Here is a 20368-nt window from a genome sequence, read left to right as displayed (position 1 = left end):
AGGCAGTCACCCCCAATTCTAATTCAGTTGAAGATGCAGAGGAGAAAGGAGGCGGAGTAGGGGAGGTCTTGAGCAAAGGAGCAAACCCATACTTGGGGATGCAGTGTCAAGGAAAGAAAGAACAAAGTTAGATTCAGAAAAGGAGGGAGGGTGTTGTGGGGAGTCCAAACAGGATCCTTCTCCAAATGCCCAACTATCCTGACAGCTGTTAAGGAAACCCAGGTGAGAAAGGGTTAAGAGTACCCTTCACTGCTCCAAATGTTTTTTGCGTTTGAAATCCTTCAGGTCTCTACGAACCCTCTGGACCCCGGCCAGGCAGGCATTGTCCCGGGAGCAGTTGTGGGTTGTCCGAGCAGCCGCTCAGCCTTTGTTGTGGGGCCACCTCGGGGTTCTCTCTCGCGCCCTGGATAGGGCTGCAGCATGCTTCCCGGGAGGGGGGCGGTGCGGGAGGCTCACTCCCTCTCCCTCTTCCTGCCTCCCCCCGCCCCACCCCCGCCTCCTAATGACCACATGACCAAGTGGGCTCGCGGCCAAACCACAAGCTACAAAATGCAGACCCCGAAGTGAGCAGGGAAGCATTCTCTCCAGCAGCCTGGACCAACGGGTAGTTGGGAGTCGCGGGCAGAGCACAGCTAACCACTTGGAGAGTTTTTGCTGCTGACTGGAGCCACCAAGGCCAGCTTCGCGGCGCTGCCCTGCGGCGGCAGAGGAGGCTGCACCAGAGCAGAGGCAGCGAGCAGGCTTGGGGCCGGTAGCCAGCGGTGCGGCTGGGGCGCTCACTCTCTCCAGCCAGCGGTCCGGGAGCCACGCGAGCTCCGTGCCCGCACGCGCTAGCCCCGGCTCGCGCCTTTCTTTGCGTCAGGGTGCCCGGCCTCTCCGCCCACTCGCCGGCTCATTAGGGCTGCCACGGACCGAGTTGCAGCATGAATCTGAGTTTCTGCGTGCAGGCGCTGCTGCTGCTCTGGCTCTCCTTGACTGCCGTGTGTGGAGGTGAGTGCGTGCCCTCTTGCTCGCTTGGGCTTTCTCCGGGGCTCTCCCGAGGTGCAGCCTGCGCGATCCTCTCTTTCCGCCCCACGCGCGTTCTTCCCGCCTCCGGGGAAACCCGGCGCGAGTCTTGCAGGAGCAGCCACGCGCCAGCCGCACCGGGAGGCCTATTGACAGGGCATCTGGGGCCACGGGGCGACGTGCCATGTAGGCTTTGCTTCTTCGGACAGCGCGGGGGGCTTCGTGATTATCTGGTATATCACCACTTAGCACCCCCATACTCCCGTGTCCCTCGTACTTTAAAGTGTTCCGTGCCACAGACTCACACTTTATGTCCTGCACCCTGCACCCTGTACCCCACGTGGTGGTGGTTCAGGGTTGGGGGAGAGGATGGGAGCATGTCCAGCTCACCTCGTGAATCAGTGGAGGTGGCTGACCTGAGCTGAGTGGGTCAGGACTCCATGTTGAAGGTCTCTGGGTCTTGGAGTTTAGGGGCTGCTGGCCAGTCCAGGGGCTCAAGCTACTGGGGATGATGTGCCAACATGTAGACGTGACACTTGTTGCATAGTCAGGAGCACGCTGCGGGGGCGGGGGCGACCGCAGTGGCTAGTGGATCTCAGCTGTTGCTCCTTCAGCCTCTGTGTAAGCAGAGGTATAGTCCTTAGGCAGATCTGGACTGGACAGGGCCAGGCTGGTATTCTGTACTCCAAGGTCCTGGATGATTTTGTTCCCTGCTCCATTGTGGGACACCTGGCTCCACAACCTCCATCTCTCTGGAGACTTGGCTCTTCTCAATTCTGGCTTCATCCTCCACTCTTGCCCCAGGTATAACTTTGGTCCCCGGTCTCCAGGTACCAAAAAAGAGGAAACACAGGCACTTGATCTCATAACCTCCACGCAGCTCAGGGAAGAGGACTCCCTTCACCTCCACCTGTATTAACCTCCTACCTGGAAATTCTCTGCACCGATAATCTCTTGTCTACTTCAGTCTCCTGGGTCCTTAGTGTCCCAACAGCTCCTGCTCGGTCTGCCTGTCCTCTGTGGGTCAGAGCCTCCTGGGACTGCCAGCTCCCACCTTCAGCTGCCCCAGTCCTGTGATCTGGCTGTCACGGCAGCCTGCCTGGCACAGCCGAAAGGGAAGGCCGAGACCAGGTGGACAGTTGCCAGTGCCAGGGCTGGAGTCACAAGGAGGTGAGAGTGGAGAGAGAGGGAGTGAACAGGACAGCAAGTTTCCTAGAGGAAGGGCCCAGGAACATTCTTAGTTTGACGACCCCCCCCCACCCCCCAGAACAGGAAGATGGCATACTGCCCAGGAGCCTCTGGGGTTCTAGCCAACTCTGCCTGCCTCTCTGTGTAACCACCTCCTTTCTGTGCTTTTGTTCTTTGGCATTGCCCTGAACTCAGTACATTGTCAGGCTTCTCAGGAAAGTACATTGGCCCCGTTGATGCCTCCTGCCTCCAGGTAGTCCAGTGATCTCCGGCAAGACCCTACCTAGCACTGAGGCAGCCCTCCTCCTTAGGAAGAGGAGTAAAGACTTTATCCTCAGAAATTCATGTCAGCTAAGCAATGGCCAGAAGGGAGCAAAAACTATGAATAAAGATACCACATCAGCCTGCCCCTCCACCATGGAGTTTACATAGCCAGTATGATTGGCAAGACAAGACATCCTCATCGTTCAATTTCAAGCAAACAGTCCAAGGTAGTGCCTCTAAAGAAGAAAATGACTGGGTACAGAGAGGGTACCCCAGAGGAGGCTGGACCACCTAAAGCTGCATATTTCTCCAGAGGGTATAAGGGAGACTTTGACTAGCAGATACTCTGTGAACCCTTTGGGGTGCAGCTATAGGGGTATTACTAGTAAAGTCATGAGCCAATTTCAAGGAAGTTAAGCAGGCTGCCAGAATACATTGGGGTTCTGATCTAGATCCTGAAACTTCTTGCTCTGTCTCCTCCTTTTGCTTTAAATCTTTTGCATACTCTAACAATGTAGGTATAAGACATTTTATTAAAGACTAGCATTGGCTACTTCTAAAGCTCCTACTATTTTTCCACCCTTGACCACTCCTGGAACCAAGAACAGCACTTCCTTGGAGGTGGCCACCAGCCAGAGGTTCAGCTATGCACACTCTACTCCTGTGTCCTGGTCGAGAAAGAGGAGCTCTAGAATTCCCTTGTCCTTAGCAAAGACTTGTATGAGCTTTCCACAGCCAGAGTCCTCGAAGTTCCAGACTCAAAAACCATGCTTCCATTTCTCTTCCCACTTTCTCTTCTGTCTTGGAATGTTCTCCCTCCTTCTTTGCCCCTCCCCCAACCACAAAGATTTCTCCCTGCCTCCCGACCTGGGAGACGCTTTGCTCTTCTGAGACTGAGAGTTTCTGGGTCCTCGCCAAGTGTCCCTTGGTCTCTGAGCACCACTTTCTCTCCTCTTCCCTCTTGCCAGCTTCTGCTTCACTATGCAGTGTAGGGACAGCTTACTGTACCCCTCCCACTGTGGAGGACATCATTCCATCCAAGTTTTAAACTCTAGGCACCCTTGGAACCTGAGCCAGGTCTGTCTACAGTAAAAACCTAAGGTAGACAAATTAGAGTCCAGGCTTTCCAGAACCCAATCCAGAGAAACAGAGCTGCCAGTAGACAGTACAGTGTTTTGGAGAAGGTCAATATGAGGCATAAAAGACTGGCTCATATCCCAGAGACAAGCTTTACTACAGAGTAGTTACGTAGTAGCATAGTCATCAGTGGATCTTCCATCAGAACCTTGGGCGGACTTTTAAAGCAATCACTATAGAGGCCAGACCCCGAACAAGCAGGCAAGCGCACCATTCCTGCTGAGGTTGGCATGTTCCTGAAAAGTTGCACAGACTTCCTTTTGCATCTCAGCAGGGTTGGGGTTCAGGTTGCATGAAAATCAAATCTGCTTCTTCCCCTGGCTGCAGTTCTCAGCTTGAAAATGCTGTTGTCTTTACTCTCATGGACAAGAGGTCCAATCCTCTTGGCTTGAGATTCTCTGGGAAATAGCTCCTGCTTCCTTTTGAGGAGAAAATGAGCTTGAATGGCATATTGAAGTGTAATGAGGTATTCTCCGTTTCTAAAGGGGAATGCCTTTTGTACAGCCAGGACCTCAACACTGATGGAAATCAATGGCCTCTAATTTGTTCGTTCAGACTGGACAAAGCCAGGGTTTCAGGTATCAGCTTATCTGACTAGACTCAGCAGTAAAAGTAGGAAACAAGTGGGTGATGGGATCAGAGTGCAGGAGGAGCTCACAGACTTCCTGTGATGAGGAAGGCAACGGGCTCCAACCGAATAGGACAGAAGAGGCCAAGCGGCTTCTGGGGTGGCTACTTTCCCAGGCCTGGCTGAGCCTCAGGCGGCTCAGGGTTACTCTTCTCTGCAGGTCTAGAGTCCAGACATCTTTCTGGCCTGACTCTGAGCTACTGTTAGCATGCTGCTCATCCGGGCTCTTGACCTCTCTCCCTGTAGTGCCCTTCCCCCAAGTTCTTCTTGACTCCCATAGACACCAACAGTCTCAGACCATGAGGACATGGGGTGACGGGGGTGGGTGAGTGGGGGGATGATAATCCTTCCTGGCACCAGTCATCCATGCTTGCTGTTTCTCTAGGATACAATGGCCTGGACCATTGTTCCAAATCCAGTAGTTGAAGGCAGGGACTCGGGAACCAAAGACTCACTTTTTAAAGACCCATAGGGTCCTTCCCTTATGCATGGCCACATGCTGGACACAGTGCTTACCACCCCATACCCGAAATGTGTGTCTGCTTCTGACTTCTCATCAGTATCACTCAGAGCCACCCCCAAGGCTCAGGGTAAGCGTTAATGAGATCTTAAAGCTCAGGACATCAGCTAGGGCGGGTAGGGAGGTCACAGTGGTGTTCCCACAACCCTTTCACAGATGCTAGCACGAGAACAGCTCTAGGTCAGTCAGACAGAAGCAGTCCCTAACCCATCATCATTCCTCTGCTTCAAAAGCACTATTATTATTGTTGTTGTTGTTGTTGTTGTTAAAATCTTAATTTTTATAGGTTATAGGTTTAGGGTTCAGTTGACACACTAACGCACTTTAATCATGAACACGGAAGTGTGGCAAATCAACCCCTGTGAACTCCTGGGTCCTAATAGGCCTAATAGTTTTTCTTGGACAAGAATGGAAGGGTGTTGTATGGATAGAGAGCATGCAGGGGTGTAGGGGCTGGTATGTGTAGTGTTCTCGTCTGGCTCCGAGTGGGGAGGAAGAACAGCAGCTCTAAAGTCTGTGCAGAGGGCTGCGAGGACAGACCGTGCTCACTTTTCACCCAAGAGGATGCGAAATGCCTGGAAATTGTGTGCAAGCAGAAGAAGGTCAAGAACCAATGGGTCAAGGAAGGAGCCAGAGTGTGGGGTGTTGGAAGCAGGGAGGATTTGGGGGAGGAGGAGTAATCAACTGGATGCTATAAGGAAACTGTGAACCAGTGGTGGGAATTCATTGATAGATAGCAATGAGGTTCGAGGAACAGGGATGTAGCTGAAGGCACATTTGATGGTGTATAGGGAACAGAGACTGGTATTCATTATCACTGGCCTCAGGCACTTCTCTGGTTTTGAGGGCCACTCCCATACAGGGCATTGCATAAGCATCCTTCTCATCTGCCTCTTCCCCAGAATGGTTTCGTCTCTGCACACTGTCTGCTTCTTGAGTCCAAGAGTGTCTCTGGGTACTAGCTCAGCTTTCCTGGCTACACTGTTGGCTCTGTGAGAGCTGGCAAATGTACCTTCTCCCTCATCTTTCCCAAGAACATCCTGCACAACTTGGATTCCATTGTTAGGGCTCAATGGCATCAGATGACTTCTGCAGTAAGCCAGATGTAGGCAGATGGTGACAGGAGCCTGGGAGAGCATAACAGAAACCAGGTGGCCTTAGAATGGAGAGAGTTTATATCAAATTTTGGATATGAGGTATGATCTAACCCCAACAACCCACCCCTCTCTTGGTGTAGCACAGTGCAACAGGACACAGTTGCCCCACTCCTTTATTTCCTAGCCTCTAAATCTGGTCACAGGCTGAGTAGAACCCAGTACAAAGCAGGAGGAGTTATATCCCAGCCACATACACACAAGGAAGCCTAGGAAACAAGGAAAAGCCTCAAATATACCTAACTGCTGGTGAGGTGCTCAAGATCTCTAGCACAAAGAAGTGGGTCACCTATCAAAGGATGTAAGCATGGAGTAACATGCATTTGTTATTTGCTTTAAAAATATTGTAGCCAAGAAAAGAAAGAAAGAAAGAAAGAGAGAAAGAGAGAAAGAGAGAAAGAAAGAGAGGAAGAGAGAAAGAAAGAGAGAAAGAGAGAAAGAGAGAAAGAAAGAACAAGTGAAGCATACAGGATTCCATTTAATAACTGTGATGTGATGTCTAGCTGTGTGTCCATGAAGGGGCATCAGTGTCAGGTTGTATGTCTAAAATGGTTGAAGTACACCAACTGTAGATGTGTCAAGGGAAATTGTCCCTGCACCCCAACCAAGTATAGGCTTCATGTCTCAGAGTGCACCCCCAATCATGACCTTTCCCAAGCTTGTTTGTGCTCGTGGCTACATGGTAGAATGGTCTGAAGAATGTGAAATCCTCAGTGGTAAAATGAGTGATTCCACTTGCCACAGGACAGTGTTTGAATGGGGACCTCCTTTCATCAGGGTAGAAAAGAAAATCATGAGGGCCTTGTGGAGAAGTTGTACTGTCCCTTGGACTGTGGCCTCCCCTGTCTCAATTCATCTTCCTGGCTAACAGATGTTTCTCATCCTTGCAGTGCCACTGATGCTGCCTCCAGATGGGAAAGGGCTAGAAGAAGGCAACATGCGCTACCTGGTGAAGCCCAGAACTTCGAGGACTGGACCAGGGGCCTGGCAGGGAGGCAGGAGGAAATTTCGCAGACAGCGGCCCCGTCTCTCCCATAAGGGACCCATGCCTTTCTAAAGCAGGTATTAGAGCCCCTTGTGGTTGGTAGCACTAACCGGGGATGGGCAGCCTACCATCAATGGCTAGACATACCAGGGTCTTAGAACTTCTTGAGAGCTAGTAAAAAAGTACTCATCTCATTATAGAAGAGGTGACTGTGGCCCAGAGAAACGCTTAGTGCTTGGGATCAATCTCCTGACTCCCTCCCAAGAGCTAAGTGGGATCCGACAGGGTGTTGTCATTGGAGAGTTCTGGAAGCCCTAGCAGGCCTTGGCTGTAGAGGTGTGCCAAGGGTATGGCTACAGATATCCAGTGTGCACTCTTAGCAGGGCCATGGGTAAATGGGAAGGCAGCCGAGAGCCTTGGGGTAGTTGGGTGGGGGACAGGAGAGCTTGAATGGTAGCTGTCCAGAGCTGTGAGAAGCAGAGAAGAATGAAAGGTTGCCGAAGAGAGTAGGGCCTAGGCCTGCCCCTGAGGCCTGGCCTGCTTCTCTTCTCACAACAGCTAGAAACAAGGGAAATCAACGTGGTGCCTTGGGATTATGGGTAGAGTGGGAATGACTTGTATCTCCTCTTTTCCTAAAGGATTCCTTTGACCTAGGATATGTCTCTGATTTCTCTCTGGTTTGTCTCTTTAGGATTGAAGGGCTCTCCAAGTGCCCTCCCGGTGCCAGTCTCTTTACTCCACAGATGAGTTCTCTTCTCTGGAACCCTCACATCTATTTGGCTCTCATCTTGCACCTGTTATCGCTGCTGATGGTCCCAGCTCTTCTTCTCACCCACCAAGTTCCTCTAATGGCGTGGTCTCACCCCTCATTTGGATGATTCCATTTCTCTTGCAAGGATCCCTTTGGCCCATCTTCCTGGCCACTCCTTGGACTGCCCTTGGAGACCCAGCTTCTCCTGGCCTGCTCCAGGCGCTAGTTCCTATCTTTTGGCTTTAGCCTGCTCTTGGTCCCTCCCTTTTTTCATTTGCCTTGGGCACTGGACAAGAACACTCCCTTCTTCAATGGATTCCTGCACATCCATACTTTCTTATCAATTGGACCTCTCGCCTGGAAGGGAGTACAGGGATGTACAATGAGACTTTGGTTGAGAGGGATTGGGTGTTGGGGTCCAGAGAAGGTGCACTGGGGAAACAGTGGGCATAAGGAAGGGGTGAGGAGAAATAGCTGTCATGGCCTCTTCCTTAGCTCTCTCTGGCCCTGTTAAAGGAAGATGCAAAGGAGAGGAACCCATGAAGTGCTATGTCACTGTGTCTCCTAACATCTTTGCTCTCTCTGTTCTATTGCCGCTGGTTCACTCCCCAGGTCAAAAGGGGAAAGTGCTGATCCTGACATGGTTCTATACTCTTCTGGGAGTAATTTTGCCAAAAAAAAAAAAAAATTCCAAACCAAACAACCCACAGAAAGTCAGAGCCCAAAGGACCCTTGAAGATCATTTAGCTTCCTTATGCAAAAGCTTGCACAAACAGGCCCTGGAGAGGGAAATGACCTTCTCAGAGCCACTGCAGAGCCTCACAGGGCACCAGGGCCCCCAACTCCCACTTTATGATGCCCTTTTTCCTCTTGATGATGTCCTTTCATAGCAAATGAAGTGCCTTTTGATGGGTTTAGTGAAGTGGGTGGCTAGGAAGGAAAAGCAAGGGAGAGACAAGCCAGTTAGGAAGTGCCTTGTGTGGGACTTCTTCCAATGTGGCCTGGAAGAGTCCATAAGAGGTGAGGTGTACCCCACACAGGCCTATTCCCAGGCTCATGCGATTTTAATTGAGGTTCTCAGGAACTGAAACTACCATTTAGGCCCTGAAACTAGTTGTCATGAACCCCTATGTTGACTGGGCCCTTGATCTTGAGGCTTTTGGGGGATGGAGAAAGGCGAAGAAAGGAAGGAGAGTGGAAGGATGTGTAGGTGGGCTCTATCACTACAAGTGGTCTCATCTCTCACCAGGAGCCATTTGTAGCCCTTCCCTGAAGGGAGACTCTCATCTCTGCTTGAGCAGATGTTTTTCTCAGAGGCCTCTCAGGAGGGAGAAAAGAGAAGACAGAAGCTTGAATTCACTTACATATGTATAGGGTAGGGGGAGTCAGGACCCCCAAGCCCCATAATAACCTGATTGCCTATTCACCCGTCCCAAAATCCTTCCCATCTGCTGCTGCTAATGCTGCTGCTGCTGCTGCCGCTTCAAGGCCCACCCTGGGGAGCTGGGCCAGTCATAGAGTCCTCACTCCTTGGGCTTGAAGTGGGGGCTTGCTGGTGCCTCTTCTACTGCTGGTACCCCTGCCAGGGACCAGGCCTTCTCTGTCTTTGTTGTTTTTGTACCTCTTGCCTTATCAGCCTGCCATGGCCAATCCCACAGGGAAGGGGAGGGAAGGAGGATGTTGGCTGAGAAAGAGGAGAGATAGAAACAGAAGAGGGGGAGTGAATGGACCCAGTGGGCTGTCTTATTTAAAGTGGTTGTGTATGATTCTTATACTAATTTATATAGAGATATTAAGGCCCTCTGAGTTAAAGAAACTGTCCTCATCCCGTGTGTTCACTATGTTTGTAAAAAATGTTCCATGTAAATATGTCTTTATAATAAAGAGTTAAAAGCTGACAGTTTGCCCTTACTTGTTGAGGTCATATTCAGGAGGGGCCTTCTTTTCCCCCTAGGGCCGAGCTTGTCCCTGTGCCCACAGATTGCACGTGTAGGGAGGTGAGTGCTTGTATCCCAAATTGGTTCTAGGTCAACTGGCCTCAAACCGATTTGCCACAAGCTCACAAAAAGCCTCGCTATGCTTAAGGGCCAGTTCACATAAATTTGAGCCCCTTTTAAGTCCTTTGGCATCTGTTCGAATGTCCTCATTTTTCTGGCAGTGTCACTTAAAGGTTTTTTTCAGAAGCAATTCATTTAAGGACACGCTGATCAGAGGTGGGAATTGTACTACATGCTGTTTTGTAACCCTGGTGGGTGTCTTGTGTTGTATCTGCTTTTGAATACTTTCGGGACTTTTTAGCCAGTTTGCCTTTCTTGACAAATGTTGTCTTCAGCCATAAATACATTTGGTAATGACTTTGTATGTATCATTTTATGTTTCACAAAGTGGAGTTGCTTGATGAATGAGATAGCCTGGAAAATAAAATGCGAGGAGTTCAATACAATCCTGCCCCATCTGTCTTACTTTTTCGTGCTTGTTGTCAAAATGTCAATATCTCGAAGAACAGACAGGAACATTGGGTACATGCTAATTTGGCTAATAAACCCATTAGGTATGCACAAGAATATACAATGCAGAACAAAACCCACGGAGGAGACAGAATCATCAGAATAGATGAGTTTGATAAATCTTGTGAGCATTTTCATAGATTTGACAAGTATTTAGTGTTGAGAAGATTTAATTTTGAAGAAAATGCCTTCAGACAAACTTGCTAAACAGTCATAAAACTGCTCAATAGGAGACAGCATAGAAAGAAAAGTCACCCTCAAGAATGCTTAAGCACCTCGTCATTAACGGAATGGTGCACATTGTGCCATAGCAATTTTAAAAATATGGCATTTTGTTGGAAGTGCCTCTTAGGAAAACATGTAGTTTTGAAATTGCTAGTTTGCTGTTTAAGTGAACTTGTTATCGGAGGAGCTTAGCGCATGTAGGCAGAGCTTGGCTTGGAGATGGGCTGGCTTTAAACTGACTGGTGTGTTGTCACCCCCTGAGCGCTACTTTCACAGGAAATCAAGGGCAAAGGGACAGTACTGGGCAGCAACTGAATTCTGACCCACAAGTATCCAGGCTTTGGGCAGAGCTCTTTAAAAGTTACTAGGTCATTTTATCGTTAGGACATCTTGGACCAACCACTGCCATGCCCATCTTACAGATGAGAAAACATGGTTAGGATTGGTGATGGTCTTGGCCCAAAGTTTCATAGCTTGTAAATGGCTATAGAATTTACATCACGAATTCCAGAATGCAAACTCTAGTGTAGAACAGAAGGTCTCCTATAATGAAGTGTAAAATGTGTTTGTTTGCTTTTTCCACTCGGTGAAACAGAATTTTGGAGTAGGAGGCATGATGGTCTGGTGGGATCAGGGAGAGTGAAGAGAGGCTGAGTGATTAAAACTGGCCTATTAAGACCCAACAGAGTCTGGACGAGGATGGTAGGCAGGGAAGGCTAAGATTGAGAAACAGCAGCTACCAGGGTGCAGCAAGCAAGCGAGGGTGTGAACAGTGTATCAGCGAGTAGGTGTGAGCTTGATTCCCTTGGCACAGAGGACAAGGGGAAGGAATACTAATGTCCCTCTGTTAAGATAACTGGACTTCAGATCTGACTAGAGCAGGAGCATATAGGTTATATCCTTTGGAGATACCATGTCTTGACCAAACAAATACAATAGAATCAGAACGGTGGTGGTTGTCAAAATGCTGAACTCTCCACAGACATCCAATCCATAGCCTTGAGAGCACACGTGGTCCAGGAGTGCTATGAATGTGGCCCGACATAAAAGCTTATGTATACTTTAAACATTATGAGCTTTCTTTGTAACTTGAGTATGTGGCCTTTTCTTTTTTTGCCATTTATTTACTTGTGTATGTGGGCAAATGTGTGTGGGCTTGCTTTCCATAGTGCACTTGTGGAGGTTGGAGAACGGCTAGCTGGAGTCGTCTCTCTCCTTCCACAGTGAAGGTTGCAGAGATGGGACTCAAATTTGGCCAAAAGATCTCTTAACTACTAAGCCATCTTACTGGCTGCTTTATACAATTCTGGAGTGTGACAGCTGTAGCTATCAGTGTCACAAAAAAACAAATGTATGTATACTCTCATAACCCGCAAGTTGTGGTTACACCCTCTTGCTAGACAAATCAACAATTCACCTGATTATTTCTGAACTAGAGGTCCCACCCTGAGCAGATGAGGGAGACAGGCAAAGAAACTGAAAAAGGACACTGCTTCCAAATTCATCTAGAAAGTGGGCAGCCTTTGAAATGACCGAGATTGGGAAAACAGATTTGGGACAGGCATGGCTTTTCAGGTCCCAGGTGTTGCTGTCGAATGAGGCATGGCTACTTGCTGTGAAGCCTTTCTCTTTAGACTCTCTGCTAGACTTGAGACCCCCTAATTGGGGCTGGGTTCTTCTACTACCAAAGAGCTCATGGGGCCTGGAGTAAGTGACCATTTCAGGGTGCTTATATAATCCTGTTTCTTAGATCTAAAGGCTATTCAGCTAAATTTCTCAATCCAGGGCTTCTCTCTGCCCAGATTGAACCAATGCCAGCTAACTGCCAAAGAAAATGGTAGAGAAGACTTAGTCAATACCTTCCTGTCCTGGCTGGCAAAGGCTGTTCACCCTGCCAGGATTTCTCTGGAACACCCAAAAGAAAGGCCTCTGGAGGTCTCTTTTGAAAACCTACTTTCCCCTTCCTTGTAGCCAGTGCTTGGAGAGGTAGCCTAGCAAGGAACTCCCCTGCTGGTGCTTTGGACTACAGCCGAAAGGTCAAAGGCTCATGGAAGACAGTTCACATCAGGGACCAGAGCACTTTTCCTGTACAGTCTTTTCAAATCTGTCCCACCTATGAATTTTATCTGTCTTTTCCTACAGAAGCAGCCATAGATGGCACATAAATCAATGGGTGGGACTGTGTTCCAACTAAGCTTTACTTTTACAAACAGGTAGCAGGCTATAGTTTGGCCAACCCATTCTAATGAAGCATTGACCAGTTCTTTGACTTACCATTCAGACCCAGACATGGGATGGACTTTCTGTAGCCAGGTTTAGAGTTGAGGGAATGTCATCAACTGCCTGTGATATGACCCCTGCACCGGGATGTGAGAATAATCTCACAAAGAGCTTTTAGTGGAATGGGAAGTCTGACTTTAAGATCACGGGTTGAATCCTGGTGCATTTTACTCATATGCATGACACTGAAGGTAAGGTCATGGCCAGGGCGAGCCTGCTTTTCCTCCTTGCCCTGGATGCTGCTGCTTGCTTCTCAGTGCTCTATGGTCAGGTCTGTGTAGCATCACACAGGCGGAGTGCTCAGTACGGACCTCAGGGGCCAGGCCTGGCTCACTAAATAGGTGCAATTATTATCTCTCCTCAGGGTGGCATGAGCCCTGAGATGCGGATAGAGAAGCCATTATCTCTGCTTTATACGAAGAGGGAAAAAAGCTTGAGGAGGGTGAAATCACTTGTTCAAGTTCGTGAAGTAGCTCTACTTGGCAAGTCATGACTCAAACCTAGGTCTAGCCTCAGCATGGGTTCACTGTCCTGTTCCCAAAAGGTCTGGATGCCATGCAAACTGTGCCTTGGTCACTGGAAACTTCAGCTCTCCTAGATAACATACAAGGCCTTCCCAGGGACATATTTGGCCCACAGCATTTTCTCACGTGCCAGCTTTCACTTGGGCTACAGCCTGGAAGGCCTCTCCAAAGATCCCAAATCCTCCTATCAGCATCTGGGGACCCTGAGTTGCAATTATGGAGCTAGACATCTGCTCCAGGAGACTTAGCATTTAGGGATCCTTTCTCGAAGGATCAGGGGCCTGTAAACCTAGGTTCTAGTCCTGCATCTGCTTCTGCCTTGGTTTTCCGAGCAGCTTGGCCATGCTTTTCTTTGGCTGCTATAGGCCTCAATCTCCTTCCCTGGTAGGCCAGCTTGAATGGGTAGATGGCTTGGAACCACCTTCAGGAACAGTGCTTATAGCTGGGATTCCAGCAAACAGTGAAAGGGCTTCAGGTACTTTGGGCTGTATTGTGGAGGCCGCTGAGGTCTGGGAGAAGAAATTCACATAGGGTGGGGCATTAACCTCAGCCAGAAAGGAAGGCCACTGCTGGATTATGGGGTCTCCACTACTTCCCTTTATTCCAGAGAGGCTGCTACCTCTCTGTCACCTTTCACCCATTGTGCAAACTGCTTTCCCTTCTTCTGTTGGAGTTGAAGAATGGTAGGGCATAATCAAGGGAGCCCAGTAGCATGAAGCTCCCAAACTCAGAGCTCTAGATCCTACCCCAGCTTGAACAGCATCTGACTGGGTCATCTTTTAGGGTTCCATTTTGCCCTCATCTGTTCTCATAGGATCATCTACCAGTGGTGTCCCTTTCTCAGCCATAGAGAATCCCAAGATCAGAGTCGATGAGCCTGAAAGCTCATTCTGTGAGTCTCACCCTTTCATTTTTGCATATGACAAAGTTGAGTCAGGCCAGGAAACTGACAGTCAAAAGGGGCACGGCTAGGTAACACTAGAGTGCTTCTCATGAGCCATGCACAGAGCTTCACCTGCTTTGATTTAGTCTCCATCACAATCTCACTCTGCAGCAGAGAAAACAGAGGCATTGAAAAACGAAATTACCCACCAGTTTAAGGGTCTTGCATGGTATATGTAAGAGAACTCAGAGAACCAAGGTGGTATTGGTATCTTTCTGGGCCTCAATTTTATTCTTTCCAAAATGAAAAATCATAGTCCTTTGCAGGCTGGGAATATACCTCAATGGTTGAGTGTGGGCTTAGCATGCATTATGTCCAGGATTCCATCCCCCCCTCAAAAGAAATCTTAACATTTGTCAAATGGGTATTGAGTGCCTATGATGTATCACATTCCTTATAAGTTGGGGGTAGGGGGCAAGGAGGGAGGGAGATAAAGAGGGAGGGAGGGAGAGAGGGAGGGAGGGATAGAGAGAGAGAAGCTATTAAAAATCACAATAGATGTTTAACTATGGTGTCCTAGAAGAAAAGTCCAGGCTTCTAGGCAGTTTCTCTGGGGACTGTGTGGATGTCGGAGTAGGGTTCCTATAGGAGGCTTGGGAGATGGGGCCTCAGGAATGAGTCTGGAGCAAGAAGGAGCGAGGCCTTTGTAGAAGAAGCCCAGGGCTCCTGTTGAAACACTGAGGCAGGAAGGGGAAGATGTGACTTTCAAAGCCGTTTTACAGACAAAGAGGAGAGGTTGTGAGAGGCTGTGTGGCTTGCTCAACGAGAGATTCCATTGAATTCCAACATGGACTCTTGCAGTAGACTGGAAAGGCAGGGTACTAAGACATTGTCTCCTGGTAAATTGCTCAAATGCTCTTACCAAATTTATCAGTCGCTTAGGAAAGGTAGTGCCCCTCCCTCCCCTTACAGAAGTGGGTGGTTGAGTTCACCTGGGCCAACTCTCAGGCTAGCAGGATGCGCTGAAAGCTTCTAAATTCTGCAATCCTAACCAGCGGTTCAGCTCTGCTATTCTCCAGTCGGCTTGCTCAGTTTGGGGGAGAAATGTAGCATGAGATGCTTCCCCCTGCTGGCAAAGTGTTGGAACGGCAGAGAATTTTTCCCTGTCCCTGAGCTCCGCACTTGCGAGTGAGCACTTGAATGGCTTCTCCGCTGTATGCATCCAATGGAATGCTTCCTTCAGTGAACTTCACGTTCCCACTGGTCTCTTCCCTGTCAGCGGCCCTTCTGTTACCCTGAAGTGCCAGAGGGAAATTCCATCACTTCTACGGGCAATAGCAGTTATTATTACTGTATGTGTTCTTGGGAGATTAGTCTTTGCTAAGGTTCATAACCTGGGGTTCTCTTTGCCCCTGCCTGCACTGGTGAAGTTATATAGGGTGTTTCTGTCCAGAGAACACGCTGATTAACGGACATTTCGTTGCTGTGATGGCTATCCAAGATTTTCATGGTGTCACTCTAGATACTTCCCACACTCCCAGATACAGATGTTCATCTTAACCCGAAGTCCACGAGTTAATGCATCACTCCTGTTCCCACGCTTCTTTTAAGTGACTAAAAATGTCCCAATCCCTGCTTCTCTGCTGGGGTGTCCATAGTGCTACCTGGAGAAGTCAGGACACGGTCCATAACAGGAAGGAGAAACAGTGGAATCAACAAATGCTGTGGTTCCTGGTCTGTGTACCTGAACTCTGCTAGCCTACTGCTGGGAGTCAGGAACTGGGGTCTGGGGGGTTAGGTAGGGGAGTTCATGCTTCCCCTCAGGGCGTTCACACACAGGGCAGGAAGGGGAAGGCAGAGTCTGGGTTGGGGGAACCTGGTTTGGTTCGGAGTGAGTGCCAAGGGTTCAGAGCGTCTGGAGGGGAGGAGGTTTTCAAGAGTTTAGGCACATGGCTGTTTAAGATGAAGGCTTTCTCTGCTGCAATCCTTCAGGAAGAGCCGGTCCTTTCTTGTTCAGACTGTTTTATTTGATGATAGATGTGAATGCACACAGTTTATTCAGGGTGGACCAGGGATTGAATACCTTTTGCAAGAAGGAATGCCTAGGAAGGGCTCATTGGCTGAACTCTGGGCTGGACTATCTAAATACCCCAAAAGCATAGAGAACTCCTGGTGTTTATGCTACTTGACCCCGTGTCTGTGGTTCTCAGTGGGGTGTCATGGGGGTGTTCCACAGCAGGGAGAGGCAGGTAGGGAATGGGTCCACTCCTGCTGTTCTCAATTCTGAGATTCTCAGGGTTCGAGTTCATTTAACCTTACCATTCTCATGCCTGTCTGGTAACAAGATCTCACATATCCTACATAAAAATACTACCCTCCCCGCCCAATCTCAGCAAGCAAAATCCCCTGGAGAGGTCATTAGCTGAGTATTTGAGCCACTACATTGAGACAAAAATGAATCCCCGAACTTGACTCAAAGGGAAAGCTTCTGGGTGTGTGAGCAGAATGATAGGAGCTCAGGAAAAGCTTCTAGAAATCAGCTTCACGTAAGTGCTCATGCGCAGGCATCACTGTGTGCTTTTTCCTTAGGTCGAGCACAGCAGTCACACCCTTAGCATTTCTAAGATGTACCCTGGCTGGGTCCCCTAATTGTGGCTGTGACTCTTTCATGCACAAGTGCAAGAAGGGAGGAGGCTGCCCTCCAATTACCACTGCCAGGCAGGGCTCTTCTTTCGTCCACCCCACACACCTTGCTCTTTCCATCTGCTGTCCTCTCGATATGGTGGTCCTAAGTTCTGAGAAGGGTTGTAGCGCAAAGGAAGCTGTCATGCCAGCTCTGCCACTTGATAACTGGGTCCCTACTCATCCACCTGTCTTCACTTCCCTTACTATACTGTGGACGTGACCCCTTGTACCCCTTGTTTGGGTCTTTAGGCTCGGTGAAGAGATTGAAACTAAAAGCAACCTGAAAAGAAAACCACTACTAGAAGCATGCTAGTGGAGAGAGTTCAAAGCTCCTGGATCGGTACAGAGAGCCCTGCCCTTGGGAAGACTCTCTCTCTCTCTCTCTCTCTCTCTCTCTCTCTCTCTCTCTCTCTCTCTCTCTCTCTCTCTCCCCTAGATGGTGCAGGAGGATGCATAGCTAACAGTCACACTTGGTGGGAACTTCAGCTGAACCATCATATCATAAGGCAAGCTAATATTTATGGAGTACTGATGTGCTAGGTATTCTGTCTGCTTTACATCTGCCCTACTCATTGAGTCCCCAAGACAACTCCACCAGGCAGAAACTCTCATTCCCTTTTCTATGGACAGGGAAAGCAAAGTTCAATAAGCAATTTGCCTAAAGTCACACAGCTAGCAAGCTGTGCCAAGAATTAGAGATTGCAGTCCAGGTCTATGACTGAACCGTCTATACAATCCTTGCCCAGCAGTTGTTTTGTCTCTGCTTGCTTACCTCCAGGAATGAGGAGTTCATTATCTCTCAGGGTAGCCTGCTTTGGTTTCACACAGCCGTAGCTGGCAGACTCTTCTGGCAAGTTTACCCAAGTTTTAGTGACACAGACAGCACAATGATATAAATTTCCTGAAGATACAAGTAAGGAATATGTTATACAAATATTCATCTTGTTCATCCTTATACAGCAAAACTGAGGATTTCTTTGAACTCAGAGAAATCTTGATGCCACTCTTAGGGGGCTGGCATTCAGTCACACATCTCCTCTTATCACCGGATCCCCCAAGGGACCTAGGCTTCTTTGGTACCCCATGGTCCTAATGCAGTGGCTGAGAACAAGGCAGGGTTGAAGCAGGAAGTAAAATGGTTCTATCCACCTCAACATTCTTTTCAGCTGAGAACAGTGGGTAATCAGGCCTTGTCTCTAGTTGTAACCCAGAGCATCCACAGCACCCAGTGTATTGATAAGTGCTCAGTGATGCCAAATGAATGAATGAGCTCCAAGAGTGTGAAGTGCAAGCCTCCTCTCTGGCTGGCCTCAATTGCCTGGAAGAGTTAGTTTTGCATCCTGCATTGAGAGCCTTAAAAGCAGCATTTCCATGGTAACAAAGCATAGACTTGCCACTCTGTAGGGCCAAATTCTTTTCTGTCATACAGAATCTGAGCTCACTCCAGAAAAAAAAAATACCCCAAATGCCTCCAGTGTCTGAGTAGCAAGCAACTGTCAGTTGGGAGACCTGAGGAATAGGCACTGCCAAGGGCAGATCCCCCAGAGGATACCTCCTCAGGGAAGTTCTTGGGCCCATCAACCTCGCTGGAGTTTCCATGGTAACAACACTAGGCTAATGGGTTGCCAGGGTGACAGCGCGCTACTGCTAAGATTGCACGGGACTGGCCCACACAGGGCCACCGAGTTGAAAAGATGCTAATAACACCTTTCTGAGTCTCTATGACAACAACACTCAAACACCCTGTCGGCTTTGTCCTGAATGCAGATTAGACCCGTACCCTTCACCCTCAGCAAAGAATGTCCTGGAAGGTGGGCCCCCCAGCCCAGTGTGTTTTGGATTTTGCTCCTGCTCTTGCTTCCCAGAGGGAAGACCCAGATTTGTTTCCTTCCTCAGCCTCTCTCTGCTTACCAGTCTGATTCTCAGGGTGCCAGGTTGAAACAGCCTGGGTCTGGGGAACGGGGCTTGGCCTGTGTGAGCAAATAGAGCTTTGGCTACCTTCGGGGTCCCGTGCTTCTCTCACCGCGGCTGTTTTTAGGCTACTTGAGTTCAGGAGCAAAGCCAGAAGTGCCCTGCCAGACTTCTCAAACTCTTTGCAAATCCATAGCCTAGATAAATTGGATCAAAGCAAGATCAAAGCCCTCAGCATCAACCATTGAGTCTCATTCTTCTTCCTACCAGAGTCCCCTGGAGGCACCCACAATCCTGTGAGACACAATTTGAAAAGTCTCAACTTTGGATCATTTCGAACTTGGAATCTTTGACTTCCCAGGGACTACTCCCACTTGTAGGTTTTCTACCTGTTTGTGGAGTTAATTTCTAAAAAGAAAGAAAAGAAAGTGTGTTGGGGGGAAGGTTCCATGGTGGGGCAGGGCAAAAGCATTTAGGACAGACTTTCCAGAATTGACTTTCACACTTGTTATGAGCTAGTCAGTAGTTTAGGACATGCTTGCTGTGCCAGCCATAATGTCTTCTTCAGAACAAGCTATCAAGGCAGGCATGACTGGGTCCATTTAATGCAGAACAAAGGAAGCTCAAGGCAGGGAAAAGTGAACCCTGGTGCACCAGCCTGGGTGAACATCTCTTCACAAGGGGTGCTACTTAAGAGCTCCAGCCGAGAATTCTGTGAGCAGTGTTGACCTATGACCTCTCTCTGGTGACAATGAGCTGAAGCAGGTGGATTCATCCAAGTCATTAGAGACCCCTTACCCCCCGCCCCACCCCAGGCCCCTGTCATTATCCACATGCAACACACTGCCATGTCAGAGGGAAGCATTCTCTCTTCACGACGTTGTGCAGCTGCGGGCCATAAAAGGCATATGATTTTGTTAGGATGCGGATAGCTATGATGATTCCCAGTTACCATGGAAACTCAGGAAGGTGTATGCCCATCAATTGCATCAAAGGTCTGGACTCATTGGGTGTGGTAGTTCACACCTAAACTCCAAAGACTTGGAAAGCTGAGGCAGAGGCTCTACACAGCAGACCGTGTCTTAAATTGAACTCAAGTAAAATAGCAATTACAAAAAAAAAAAAAAGAAAGAAAGAAAGAAAGAAAGAAAGAAAGAAAGAAAGGAAAAAAGTTTTGTAGGGCTAGGAGAATGGCTCAAGCAAGCAAATCATTTGCTGTGCCGGTCTCATGACCTGAGTTCAATTTCTGTAGCCATGTAAAAGCGGAAGGAGAGACGTCTGCAGTTGTCCTTCTGACTCCCACATGTGCTGTGGCAACTGTGCACTTGCATGCATATCACAGCCACAACAATGAATAAAATTGATGTAAAAGGTCTGTAATTCTTCCTTCAGACTTGAGTAGCAGCACGATCACTTTCACACGTTCTGAATGTATGGACTTACAGGGCCGCATGTCTGACTCAGGAGTCTGGTGGACGCAGCCCCTTCTTTGACCCCTCAGCAAGGGCAAAGTGTGTACGCTTTTCCAGGACTTTATCTGGACTGCATTGGCACCGAGCTTCCTCATGATGCAACCCTCCCCGCACCTCAACAGTCTTTTCTTTTTCCATTGAAATTTTCTTTTCTTTTTTTAAAATTTTTATTGGATTTTTTTATTTACAATCCAAATGTTATTGCCTTTCCTGGTTTCCTGTCCGTAAGCCCCCATCCCATCCTCCTCT

At 48.7% G+C, this 20368-nt stretch overlaps 1 protein-coding gene and 1 long non-coding RNA gene across 3 annotated transcripts in view; one reads left to right on the top strand and one right to left on the bottom strand.

The window, feature by feature from the left end:
- Positions 1-311: 311 nt before the first annotated feature.
- The window catches only part of Apln (apelin), a 32780-nt gene continuing 12723 nt past the window's right edge, over positions 312-20368 (top strand). Inside the window, exons 1-3 of one of the 2 annotated variants that reach the window (NM_031612.3) lie at positions 584-990; positions 6787-6958; positions 7573-10075. In NM_031612.3, coding sequence (NP_113800.1) covers positions 924-990; positions 6787-6953 — 234 coding nt within the window. In that variant the 5' untranslated portion in view covers positions 584-923 and the 3' untranslated portion in view covers positions 6954-6958; positions 7573-10075. Of the gene's footprint in view, positions 991-6786; positions 6959-7572; positions 10076-20368 lie in introns of those variants that run through there. The other variant, XM_039100000.2, reaches the window with a different exon arrangement.
- LOC134484146 (uncharacterized) overlaps positions 13303-20368 on the bottom strand; it is a 43822-nt gene continuing 36756 nt past the window's right edge. Inside the window, exons 3-4 of the long non-coding RNA XR_010061552.1 lie at positions 17509-17637; positions 13303-15346 (exon numbers count right to left, since the gene is read on the bottom strand). This is a non-coding gene — a long non-coding RNA (uncharacterized LOC134484146). The remainder of the gene's footprint in view (positions 15347-17508; positions 17638-20368) is intronic.

This window comes from Rattus norvegicus, chromosome X (assembly GCF_036323735.1).
Source record: "Rattus norvegicus strain BN/NHsdMcwi chromosome X, GRCr8, whole genome shotgun sequence".
Classification (NCBI taxonomy): Eukaryota; Metazoa; Chordata; class Mammalia; order Rodentia; family Muridae; genus Rattus; species Rattus norvegicus.
The sequence above is the reverse complement of the archived record's forward strand: the minus strand, read 5'-3'. Positions and strand labels throughout refer to the sequence as shown.